At 59.3% G+C, this 12,397-nt stretch overlaps 1 protein-coding gene across 2 annotated transcripts in view; it reads right to left on the bottom strand.

Annotated features, from left to right (window-relative positions):
- The window catches only part of TSPAN11 (tetraspanin 11), a 63,975-nt gene that overhangs the window by 19,924 nt on the left and 31,654 nt on the right, over positions 1 to 12,397 (bottom strand). For both annotated transcript variants that reach the window (XM_079937019.1, XM_079937018.1), the window contains exon 4: positions 5,786 to 5,977. In XM_079937019.1, the coding sequence (XP_079793145.1) occupies positions 5,786 to 5,977 (192 nt within the window). The remainder of the gene's footprint in view (positions 1 to 5,785; positions 5,978 to 12,397) is intronic.

Here is a 12,397-nt window from a genome sequence, read left to right as displayed (position 1 = left end):
CGTGGTTAAACCCAGACTCTGCTGAGGAAAGGAAGCAGGAAGCCGAATGATGGAAAGGCAGAGGATACTCCCTCAATCAACTCCGGGGTTTGGGACGCAAATAGATGCGGTTTACCAACCATCCCTGCCCTCCTGCAACACACCGTACAGACACAGGCACCCACACACGCGCTGCCTCTCCGAGGTCGGTCTGCTCCGACACCTGCTCGGCCCCCACTGCGGGGTGGTCACCCACTCACACATAGCTGAGTTAGACTCATCTCCAACCCAGCCGAAGCACTTCCTTGGTGCACAGCCGACCCCTGCACCCCGCAGCGCCCTGCAGCCTGCCCTCCACTTCCCAGTGGACCAGGTGGCAGGCAGCTGGGTAACTTGTCCCCAGTTCTCACCTCCCTGCTTCCCTTTACACCTGGGATGCCAACGACGGGCCCCGAGTCACGAGAAGGTGCGTGCCCACTCCCTGTGTTGGAGGCGTCCAGGAAAAGGGGACCATGCCAGCTGGGACAGCGGAAGGGCCCGGACCGAGCCGGGGTGAGGCCCATATGACCTCAGGAGAGTCTGTTTCTCTGTGGCCGAGGAGAGGGTGGGGAGTTCACTCATCAGCCGCCTGGCAGCCCTTTCTGCACAGCCCCTGACCCAAGTAAGGCCAGCAAGAAGGAGGCTGAGGGGAAGGATCTGCGGGGCCTTGAGAGGAAGGGGCCACATCCAGGAGGCAGCCGCGTGCAGCCCAGGGCCTCTCCCGCCTGGGTGCGCCAGGCCTGCTGGGAGAGCGGGCTGCGTGACCGCGGGGCTCTCGTGCAGCGTCTCCGGGACGTTATCTGTACCTGCTTCCCCAGGAGCCTGGCGAGGATCCTCCTGCCCACGCCAAGCGGATGAGGAGAGGTCCTCTCCTCCGACGGGGCGGAGCTGGGGCTCCCCAGGCCTTGGCTGCAGGACCCATTCCTTTGACGCACGTGGGCAGTGACTCAAAGGTCAGAGTAGGCTGTGACCAGCTGGCTGGGTGGCTGGTAGGGCCCCGGCAAAGTAACATGTGGGTGAGGAACCAGCCCGGGGAGGACATGGTCCAAGGCCTGGGCGAGGGGACCCAGGCACCCTCCACGCCGCCTGCATCCCCTGCCTCTACAGTGTCCCAGCAAGCTGTGAGGACCCTGGGAGTCACGGCCTAAGAATAACTCCATTTATTTAGGCTTCTTCTCAAAGGAGCTGGTGATGGTGATGCAAGTGATAATTATAGCCACACTTTATGATCTTTATATAATGTGGTGACTCGTTTCCTAAGAGCTAAAATGCTGCCTCGTTCCCCTCCTCACTCCTCACCCTGAATGGGGATGGGGAGGGGGTACCACGGTGGCCGGGAGTGGCCGGGTGACGTCCCAGAGGTCCCGGAGCGGGCCAGGCAGGATGCACTACGAACTGCTTTTCAGCCGCAGTCCTTCCTCCTTTGGTTATCCAAGTCTGGATGTATCTGATGGAAGTGTTGCAACTCGGGGGCCCCTCATTTTCAGAAACTGTTTCTACAACTCCCTCCTTTGAGTCCATCCCCTAAATAGAAAAGAACCCCTGACAAAGACCAGTCGAGCCTGAACCATCTATCCTAACCTTCATTTGGCTGAAGATACAAAAGTGTTCAGAGCCCATATTCCAAACGCTACAAATATCCCTTTCTTTGGATCAGGGTGACATCTGTGCTGGTCATCGGCCTCGGGCTGAGATGGCCTGAATTATCTGGCTCTCTCATGCAGCCTGCTAAAAAAGAAGATCTGGTGTGAATAATTTAAACCCTGTTCCCTTTCCCCCTTGCAGATTTCTGGCTCCGCGCTGGTCATCATTTCAGCACCGGCGAAGATGTGCTATTCCTGTCCCCGATGAACATTTGCTTCTTGAGAAAGTGAGTCTGAGGGACTGCAGATGTGCTGGGGGAGGGGCTTGGGCCAGGACGGACACCAGCCCCGGGGGCCCAAGGGAGCTGGACCGCCCTCACCAGGCAGCTCTCAGGGAACTTTTGATGTCAAGCCCCTCCCTCGTCCTAATGCAAGGTGGACGCCCATCATTCAGACGCCTGGTCTTTCATCGTCCCTTTTCCTCTTTAGGGAGCGCTGTGTAGAGAGCTACCCTCACTGCATTTGTCCATTTAGCTGATGAAAGATTTCAAAAGGAAGTTAGACACGAAGGGGGAAGAAAGAAGCGAGACCAGGAAGGAAGAAGCTCCAGGAACCACAGAACACTTTTAGACTGACTTAAGTATCCCTCTTGCCTCTAAACGGGAACATGGGTTTTAAAATTCCTACTTTGCGTTAACCCAAGAGAAGTCTTCCAGCCGTCCTCCTGGCTTAAACATTCAAATGCTCAGTAATTCAGAGGCCCATGGGCCAGGATGTGGGTTTCTCAGGATCCGCCCCCTCACCTGTGCTCTGTCCTCGGACCTGGTCTGTCTTTGGTTCTTTCAGGGGTCGGGCGGGGAAAAGCAAAGCAAGAAGATGCGAGGCTTCGAGGTTTGCTGTCTGTCAGCCCTCATCCCCACGCTGCTGGCGGCGGGTGGCTGTGTGTGTGTCCACACACGCGCTTTCTCCTGACCTCACTTTCAAGTTAGCGCCTCTCTGATGTGTCTGGTTAGTGATGTCGGGGCAGAGAACTCGTCAGTTCTGGGCGGGATAGAAGTGAACACGGGCAGGAGGGTCAAGTGGGGCTGGGAGGAAGGACGGCATCTCACACCTGCCTGTCCAGCAGCCCCTGCGCCCCCCAGCCCCGCCTCCAGGCCCAGGGAGACAAGCAGGCCCACCTGTTTGTCGACCCTCTGAAGTTCAGAAGCCTGGAGCAAGAGGTGTGCTCCCGGCCCACAGGCCAGACCGAGCCCCTGGGCTTCCTAGGTCTTCGCACGGTCTCTGCCCGGCCCCGGGCACAGGGGTGGTCCCCAGGCCAAGTGACGGTCAGGCTGCGACTGCGGAGGCTGGAGACGTGTTTTCATAATGGCTCGGCCTGGATGGCGGGACACGTCTCGCGGATGGATCGTGTAGGAAGGGGAGGCTGGGCGGGCAGACAGCGGCCAATTACAGACCCCTCGGCTCCCCTCTGGCCTCCGAGACGCCAAGGGGAAAAGAGCTTATGGTTTGACAGCCTCCAAAATGGCCACTGACGCTGAGTGCCCCCATTAACATCTGGGTGACCCCCACTCTCCCCGGGGTCCTGCAGCCCCTTGGATGGAGTGTTGGACTCGATGGCCCTTGGGTTCCCTTCTAGCCTGGATGAGTTCTGACCGTGCACAGTTATTTCTGCAAGGACTTCTAGGGTTCCACCCCACCCCGTCTCCTGCCCTGGGGCCTAGCTGGGCCCCGCGGGAGTCACTCTTGCACCCCCAGACTTCTGAGGGCAGCTGCTCTGCGCAGGTGTCCACAGACTCGGGAGACGGTGTCTCTGTACTCGCTGTCCCGCTCGGCTTCCCTCCAGCACGCTTGGGCTCCCCAGGTGATTCTAACAGAGCGGCATCACACGGCAGCCCCGGCCCGCGCTGGCCCCCGTCTCCCAGGCCAGCTTTCTCACCTGGGGGTGAACGGCGCCTTCTAGAGGCTGTGCTGAGCGGCGGGTGGGAGCAGGGGCCCGGGGACGGCCACCCGCCAGCAGTGTGACCCAGATCTGATGGCTTAACCTCTCTAACCCCACCTTCCTCGCCTCCAAAACGTGGGGCTGGCATGAGGATCAAAGGAACTAACACGCCTGAGCGTTTAGAACGGCCTGGCACACAGAGGTTACGACGCTTGTGACTCTGCAGGGCTGCTTTTAGAGGAAGGGGGCGCTCCGTGATCCAAGCCCATTGTGTTATAATCGCACCCCGGTGGAAAGCAGGGGGCTGTTTCCCAGGCTGCAGGGGACCACGGGCCACAGGACTCCTTTAGAACCGAGAGGGAGGGCTCTGGGTGGGAAGGAGGGCCGGCAGCTTGCCTCCCAGGCCAGAGGGCGAAGGCCGAGACCAGAGGCCAAGGCGAAGGCCCTGCTTCCTGCAGAACCAGGGCCGAGCAGGGCAAAGGGGGTCACGGATGATGCAGGGGACGGGCCAGGAGCCCCGGTCCCTGTAAGCCTCAGTCCCAGAGGGCTGGACCCCCCTGCTCCTCACCACCTGCTACACCACAGGCCCGGTCCCTCAGTCATGTCTCGTGTCCTCATCCAGCTCACACGGGTCCAATCGAGGGTGTCAGCAGGCTCACCAGGACTCAGGAGTTGGGGACGGTTGGCAGGGACAGGCTGGCTCAGGGCACCCCTGTCCCACGGCTGGAAGGACAGCTCAAGTCAAAGCCACGCTCCGGTGGCTGGTCCCCGTGGGCCTTCACCCCCCACCGTCCACGCGGCCCGCACCCTGCTCTGGGCGACCCTCAGCAGAGCTAAGGACTTTTGCTAGGCAGGGGAGGGCTGTCCCGCTGAGCCTGGGCGCAGGTGCTGCTGCCTTCAGAGCGAAAAGCTAGGTCACGGCTGGCGCAAGAGGCGGCGGGGCTCGGCCCCTCCGGACCCCCCTCTCTCTGGTCAGACGCGGGGGGCCGAGGCTGCCACGTCAGTGATGGGCACGGGAAGCGGGGCAGGGAGGGCGTAGCCCTCAAGGCTTCTTCCTGCAGCCTTTCCAGGCTCAGCCTGATTGACTCCAGCCCCGGCCCTTCCTTTCTGAGCCCAGATGTTTTGCAGCCTACCCTGCCCGCGCTGGGCTTGTCGCTGGGGAGATGAAGGGGGAGATGCCACCCGGGCCCCAGGGAGCCTGCCCTGGCAGCAGGTGCCCAGGAGGGAGGGAGGGTCTGGGAGTCCTGAGCGGGACTCCGGCTTCTGCCCCCTCGAGTGCAGCCCTTCCTTTCCTGACACTTGGAGCCAGAGGTGGGGTGCGGGTGTCCTCTCAGCTTTCCAGGGGGGCATCCGACGCGGAGCCTGTGCTGCCCACCTCACCCATGAAACACCTGCCCAAACAGTCACACCTGAGTCTGATCAAGCTTCTACACCCAACTACGAGAACATCACCAGCAAGGCATCAGGAAGCCCAGACTGGGAGACAGCAAAGCACAAATGACCTGGTTCCTTCAACAGGTAAATTGCAAGGAAAAAAAAGCAGAGAGAGATTGATGGGGAGCTTAGAGACCAGAAGTGACTTGGGAGACACATCGACCAACTCTAATACGCAGACCTGACAAATTTAGATTCTGATTCAAATAAACTTAAAAAAAAAAAAAAAAAAGAACAGCTCATGGGTCAATTGGGGAAATTTGGAATTGCCTGGTTATTTCATGATATCAAGGAATGACTATTAATTGTTTTTAGGTGTGATAATGGTCTTGTCATTACATCTTCTAAAAAAGGATCCTTATGTCTTTGAGGTACACCCTGGAATTCTTACAGGTGACATGATATCTGGGGCCTTGGGTGGGCGGGGAGCAGGGGAGGGTGCAGATGGACAGGATTGGCTCTGAGATGGTGGCAGTGAGTCTGGGTGATGACCTGGACCTTCATTGTAACATTCTTTTCATTTTTGCCTATTTTTGAAAATCACCATGATAAAATCTGGACAGAGGAAGAGGAGGAGCGGGGGAGGAGGAGAAAAAAGGGGAGGAGCAGTGCTGCCGCCACCTCCAAGGTGCCCTCCTGGCTTAGGTCCCAAGCACCTGGAGACCATGGCAGCCTTCCCGAGGCCTCCAAGACCAAGGCCAGCGTCACTGGGTGGGGCTCTCAGAGCGGAGCCTGGTCAGGCTCTCAGAAGCCCGGGGCAGGTGGCCCTCCCTCTGCCCACGGCGCTGGGCAGGGCCGGGCAGACACTCACCGCAGAGAGGCAGCTCCTGTCCTCGCGGATGACGGCACCGAAGCCCAGGAAGCCGGTCACCATGACGAGCGTGCCCGCGAAGATGAGGATGTAGGCAGACGCGGCAAAGGTGCTGGAGGCCAGGACGCCGAGGTAGCCGCTCTTCTCCACCAGGGTCCAGACGCCCACGGCCATGACCGCGGCGCCCCCCATCTGCGGGACACCGGGTCTGAGCACCCACTGCCTACGAGCATCATCTCATTTGGTCCTTTGAGAAGCCCGTGGGAAGTGTCTGGCTGCCCATTTTGTAGATGGGGAAACAGAGGCTTACCCATGGTCGAGGGGAGAGGCAGGGACAGAGTTTGGGTCCAGGTCTGACTCCCGGTCCCGTGCTTCCCACCACGATGCCCGTGCATCCCCGTCATGAGGCAGGGACACTCCAGTTGTGGGGACCCCCTCCCGCCGTCCCCGCCCCCAACCCCGAGCGCTCCTCCCCGGCTTGCCTCCCTGGCAGGCCACTTTCACAAGCCCCCTTCTCATCGCCTGTGGGGGAAGCGCGACTGGGCTTCTCATCTCTGCTCTACAGACAGAGGACAAGGCCAACAGAGGAAGGGGAGCTGCCCGAGGGCCGCCTCTGTGGGGCGACACAGGGCAGGGCCAGCCCCAGCTCGGAGCCCGGGTCTGCAGCTCCGCCGAACTGCCCCCGCAAAGGGAGGGACACACGCTCCACAGGCTGGAGTCGCTCTGGGACGGCAGGACACTGAGTGGGGGGGAGGTGTCCTCTTTGCTGGCCGTCTGATCCCTTTCGGCCCTGATCCCAGGAAGGGACCCTGGGAAATACAGCTGCCCTGTTCCTTCCGCAGTGAGGCTGAACGACCCTTTCTGTGGCTGTGATCCTGGGCAAAGTATGTGTGTGTGTCCCCGAAGTGCGAGATGGTGAACAGCAGGGGTGTCGGCCCAGGGTTTGCGGTGGGGCAGGACCCCGGCACCTGTGACCAGATCTGCCCCCTGCTCCTGGGAAGGCAGATGGCCCCCAGCTTCCCTGCCTCATCTGAGGATGAGTTCTTCTCAGATGGGGGCTGCCGCTCCCTCAGGGGGTCCTGAGTGTGGCTGAAGGTGGGCAGCCCCAGTGGGCTTGGTCCCACTGCCCCGATGACTCTGTATAACCCGCCTGCCGTTCGCAGACCTCAGCGGGGCAGACGGAAGCTCCTTAGCAACGAGGCTGCACCAGGCGCCTCGTCGAGCTTCACAGTAGTTCGGGAGGCTTAGGGCTGGCAGGTGGGAGCAGGCGTTTTCTCTTTTGCATATGAAGAAATGGAGGCTGGAGAGAATAGAGCGTGCTCGAGAGGACACCCTCCTGCACACGCCCCCCCGCCCCCCCAGAAACCCACCCAGAGTTTCGAGATTGAGATGCAAACCCAGGTCTGCTGAGGGCCAGTGTGGGACTCTGTCCTGGGATCGCACACACTGGGCTGGGCCTGCTCCTCTACTCTCTCCTGCTTTTTAGATACATCTGTTTTCTTTTAAGGGGCGTTTCATCCCCCTTAGCACCTCTAGCGGGTAAGAGAACCAGGTGGAAGGACGTCGCACGGCTCCAAATGGAATCCACCTCCTTTGATTCCACGGCACATATTTTTCCTCCCGTTTTAACATCTCCAAAACCAGACACATCTTATGGTTGATGGCATCTTACAACCACGCTTGGCCGCACTCTTGCCTTGCGGTACAGAAAACAATGGTGTATCTTACAAGTGATGGTATCTTAGGCTGGATGAAATCCTGGACTACAACAGGCTTTCTAATTCTCAGGAGCGTGGGCTACCTCTGGCCACATAACCTCCAGGACCAGTGAGGAATTTCCTCCGTCTGGGTCAACAGGATCGTGTCAAGGGAGGGTTTCCGGCAAAATATTCTGCACATAATCTTTCTGCCCCTACAGCATGCCCGGGAGGCTCGAGAGAGGGTCTCAACTGGGCATAACTGGCTGTGTGACCTAAAGAGGGTCCCTTAACCTCTCTGGGCCTCAGTTTCTTCATCTCAAACAAGGTGGACGTGTTAGGCCAGTGGGTCCCAACTATAACCATCAAGGGCCCCTTTGATTACTTTTCCCACGGGTCTTATGTTTTGAAAGGTTTCTGCCTATCAAACACAGTGCATGAAGTAACAGTTCATTTCTCATTCTTGATTAATCAAAGGCACGTGGTAGTACCAAGCAGAGATTCTGAGCAGCATGAAATAGTCCACGTGACCACACGGAGTGGATCTCACTGTTGACGCGTGTAGCGTCTTCATAGAAACAGGCGCGTCATCCATTAGGCTTGTCAACCCCACAGGCTTAGCATCGCATCTGGAACCACCCAAAGGGGTGCGTGTGGACAGCACTGGGGACACCTAATCTGCTGGGGGACATGGAACCCCCTGAGAAGCTGATGAAAAGCCTGGGGTGCTTTGCCCAGAGAAACGTCATCCACGTAAAATAATGCACTCAGCTCGGGGGCTGAGGCCTCATCTTGCATCTCACAATGACCCCGGCGCAGACGTCTCTGGGGCCCCCCCACCTTGCACCCTCTAAGGCAGTGCTTCTCAGCTGGGCCGCACCACCACCCAGAGACCTCCGCACATCACCAAGGTGCCTGGATTTCGGGGGGTGGGATCAGGCCTGGATCCTTTACTAAGTTCCCAGGTGGTTCCAGTTGAGAACCACCGCATAGTTTCCTAGTCAACAGGGGTCAGTCCTGTCCCCTCCCCCAGCAGGGTCCCAAGAACATCCTCCCCTGAGGCCGCGGCCTGGAGGCCCTTGGCCCAGCTCAGGACTGCCCCTCCTGCCACTTCCCTGTCTGCATCAGGATGTTTGCTTTTTTTTTTTTGGTACGCGGGCCTCTCACTGCTGTGGCCTCTCCCGCTGCGGAGCACAGGCTCCGGACGCGCAGGCTCAGCGGCCATGGCTCACGGGCCCAGCCGCTCCGCGGCATGTGGGATCTTCCCGGACCGGGGCACGAACCCGTGTCCCCTGCATCGGCAGGCGGACTCTCAACCACTGCGCCACCAGGGAAGCCCAGGATGTTTGCTTTGACAGGAGCTTTGGGGAAGAAGGGGGGTGACAAGGAGCAGTATTTTCAGTCCAAATGGAGGAAAGTTAAATTACGCAAGAAAGGAAGAAACTATGTGCTCCCAGGGGAGGGAGGGGTGCTGTGAGCAATGCAGCCGCAGCACACTGACCCCCTAAGAGAGGAGCATGTCCCGGTCACAGGAATGGCTGGGATCTGCAAAGCAGGCAGGGCTGCAGCTCAGCCAGGGCGGCAGCAGGGCCCTCGCCCACAGGGGAGGGTCTGGGCGGACACGCTGTCCTGATTAAGGTCTGGACAGCAACAAATTCACACTGGCCCTGACGTGCAGAAGAAATCAGGAGGCGAGTCCGAGTCAGTGGGGCCCCCAGACCTCCCCTGGGGTGTCACATAGTGTCTGCTGGGGACACCCAATGGGATTTGCCATCCGGGGCAAGAGAGTTTCAAGTCCTTCAGGGGGTGTCCTGCTTGGGACCCGGTTGGCTCTTTAGGAAACGATCTTTCCTGTGGACAGGAGAAGTCAAAGCTGCCCAACGTCGGGACGGATCGCCAGAGGGCGTCTTGGGAGGGAAGCGGTCAGTGGGCTTGGGTCCCAGCCCTGGCCGTGCCCCTGACTAAGTGTGTGACTGTGCAGACATTTCGCCTCTGGAAGCCTCAGTTTCTTCATCTGTAAAATGGCCGGATGACAAGCTCGGAGGTCTTCCGCATGGGTGACATGTCCCCACGACCATCTGCCAATACACCTCCAGCAAGATGCTCGTGGCTTTCGTCAAGCGGTTCAGAGATGCCGGGTCAGCAGAAAGAGCGGTGGAAGAGGCCCTGCGGAAGACCGACTGGGGCCGGAGCCAAATGGCCCTGCTGAGCTGTGCACCGGCTATTTGCATAGAGTTGATTCAACAGTATCTGGCTCCCTACAGAGACTGGGTTGGATTTCTTCGGAATATTAAGTACATTTTTCAAAACCATAGCCTGTAGCCAATCAGGCAGAAAGCCCTGCAGAGGGTGAAGCTGGCCTTCTTACCAACCAGGACACGGGCAGGCCGGGAGGGGCGGGCAGGTCACCCAGGCCGTGTAATTTTAGGAACGGCCCATTTATAGAGAAGAAACATGGCCAGAAAGTTGCCTGTCAGACCCAGGGGAAAGCAGGCGGGGTGCAAAGGTCATTGCAGGGTGTTCCTCTCCTCGTCAGCAGCTGAATGGCTTCTGGGCTGGGGTCGGGGAGGGGACCGGCCGGTGCAGCAGGCCCAGCACGCTGAGGCTCCCAACACGGGAGGACCCCGGGGCAGGAGTGCTCTCTGCCCGCAGTGCCGGGGCGCCCGTGGCACGGGGAGGGGGCGGAGGTCGCACAGGTGGTGGTGCAGTCCACTCCCCTAAGTGTTTGCTGGGGGCCTCCAGGTGCCAAGCACCACCTGGACTGGGAAGGACCAGGGGCTGGATGAGTGTTCACCCAGTTAGAGCCACCCCTGTCCTCCGCGCCCCTCCCCCCCCCCAGTCTCATCAACGGCACCACCACGGCCCAGACCAGGACCCCCGTGGTCGCCACTCTGGACTTCTCACTCTCTTGCAGGGACAGCAAGGGCCAGTCTCCTCATCACACGGGCACATCTCACGGGACTTACTGCGGGTCGGGGCTGGGAGGGGACTCACATCACCTGTTCTCTTCCACACGCAGCTCAGAACCCGGAGGGATGCTGCCTGGCGCTGTCCCCGCCCCCCTCCCAGCAAATCAGCCTGTCCGCCCTGCTCGTCCCCGCCCGCACGGGTTTCTGCAGTTACAGGCGTCACGGCATGTTTGCTGCATTCGGTACTTCGTCTGCCTCCCCCTCTAGATTCTTGGTTAAACCTCACTCATCTTAGCATCTGCAGCAGAGCCCTCCACGTATGACAGATGCCCCGTAACTCCCCATGGAAGCAGGAGGGACAGAGGAAGGGGGCAGAGGAAAGAGTCAGGTCTAACCCTTTTATATTCCGGATGAAGAAACTGAGGCCCAGAGAACAGTGACTTTTCCAAGGACCCGTGACAGGCCGGGGGCCTAGAACTCAAGAAACCTGATGTCCACTTCATGCCCTCTTCACCCACTGGGCTGCGGACACTCCCAAGCAAGCTGAGGGCTGTCTGGGCTGCAGCGGCGACGGCTCAGAGTGGCCACCACAGGCTTCCTCCTGGACCGGTCTCCCCACCGTGGCCCTGGGCAGACCAGATGTGCATTTCCCCCAAGTAGGGGCCTGTCCCCCAGCAGAAGCTGAAGCACAGAGAGAGGCAGGATGCCCGGACACCACGGGGTCCTGCGACTTCACAGCACCTTAAGAAGGGACGCAGCAGAAACGCCAGCCACGGGGCCCCTCAGCTGTTCTTCCTCAGATGACCTGTCCCAGGAGGTCGGCAGAGGCCACCATCAGTGGGATGATGGTGAACAGAGTGAAGGCTTCTCCCCTCGGCAGGGGGGTAGCGGAGGCTATTCCCTACCAGGCCCTCCCCTGGGACCCTGGAGGGATGCTCTCAAGCCACTTCACTGCCCTGGTCGGGCGAGTCCTCCATCACCACTGCCTCCTGTCTTGGCCCGTGTCCCCCTAAGGGACCCCAGGGATCCCCTGGAGTCTGAGCCCCACTGGCCCCTGAGGGAGGTGCTGACACTGCAGCCAGCGCCGCGGGCAGGACAGAGCTTCCGGAGGCAAGGCCACCCCAGGCAAGGGAGCCGCTGCTTCCCTGGCTCTCCCACAGCCTGCGTAGCTCCTGGGAGGTTGGAAAAGTTTTGATTATTAACACTGCCAAGGAGCTAATTAAAATAATACATTAGAGAACAACGTTGCAGGGGTGATGGGAGCTGTAGGGACCCGTGTAGGAAATGCGAGGGGGAGGTAAAGCATTTCCTAGGCGGCTGCGTAGGAAGCTTGGGTCACACTTTCTTTTAGGGTCATGAAAGCTTTGGCATTTTTGGTTCCTGACCCGGAGCTGTATCCAAGGGAGCCGCCCCTGCCCAGTGAGATGGTCATGTTCAACTCTGCATTAGTCGAACTGCATGGTGGGGGTGGGGTGGGAGTCAGGGGCAGGGCAATGGTGAAGGATGGGGGGCAGGCATGGGTTGAGTAGGGGGTAGGGGTCCAGAGGTGGGGCAGAGCTTAGATACAGGATGCGGGTGTGTATTGCGATGCTGTACTTCAGTTCTGCTTATAATCTTCATGCGCTGCGTGTCTGAACTGTCCACACCATCAAAACGTCCTGACCCAGGTTCAACCCTGACTCCTGGAGACATTTTGGAGTCCAAGTAGGCATCAGAGTGGTGGGTCTAAGGCTGTGGTTACGAGTCAGTGGTCTATGGAGATGGGAAGGGCAGCAGACGCAGAGTCAGAAAGCCCAGACTTGACCTAGAGCTCTGCCAGGCATCTCAGCTGAAGTTTCATCATCTACAGAATGGGAGTGAAGGTAATGACAGAGTGCTTGTGGAATCATTTTGGAGTGTAAGGTGGTTTATAACCCTCACACTGTGCTACGGTGGCAGCTGGCGGAGACTCGGTTTAAAGTCTCACCAGGACCTTGCACTGCATGACCGGCACCTGAATCCTGCCC

Source organism: Stenella coeruleoalba (genome assembly GCF_951394435.1).
Source record: "Stenella coeruleoalba genome assembly, chromosome: 11".
Classification (NCBI taxonomy): Eukaryota; Metazoa; Chordata; class Mammalia; order Artiodactyla; family Delphinidae; genus Stenella; species Stenella coeruleoalba.
The sequence above is the reverse complement of the archived record's forward strand: the minus strand, read 5'-3'. Positions and strand labels throughout refer to the sequence as shown.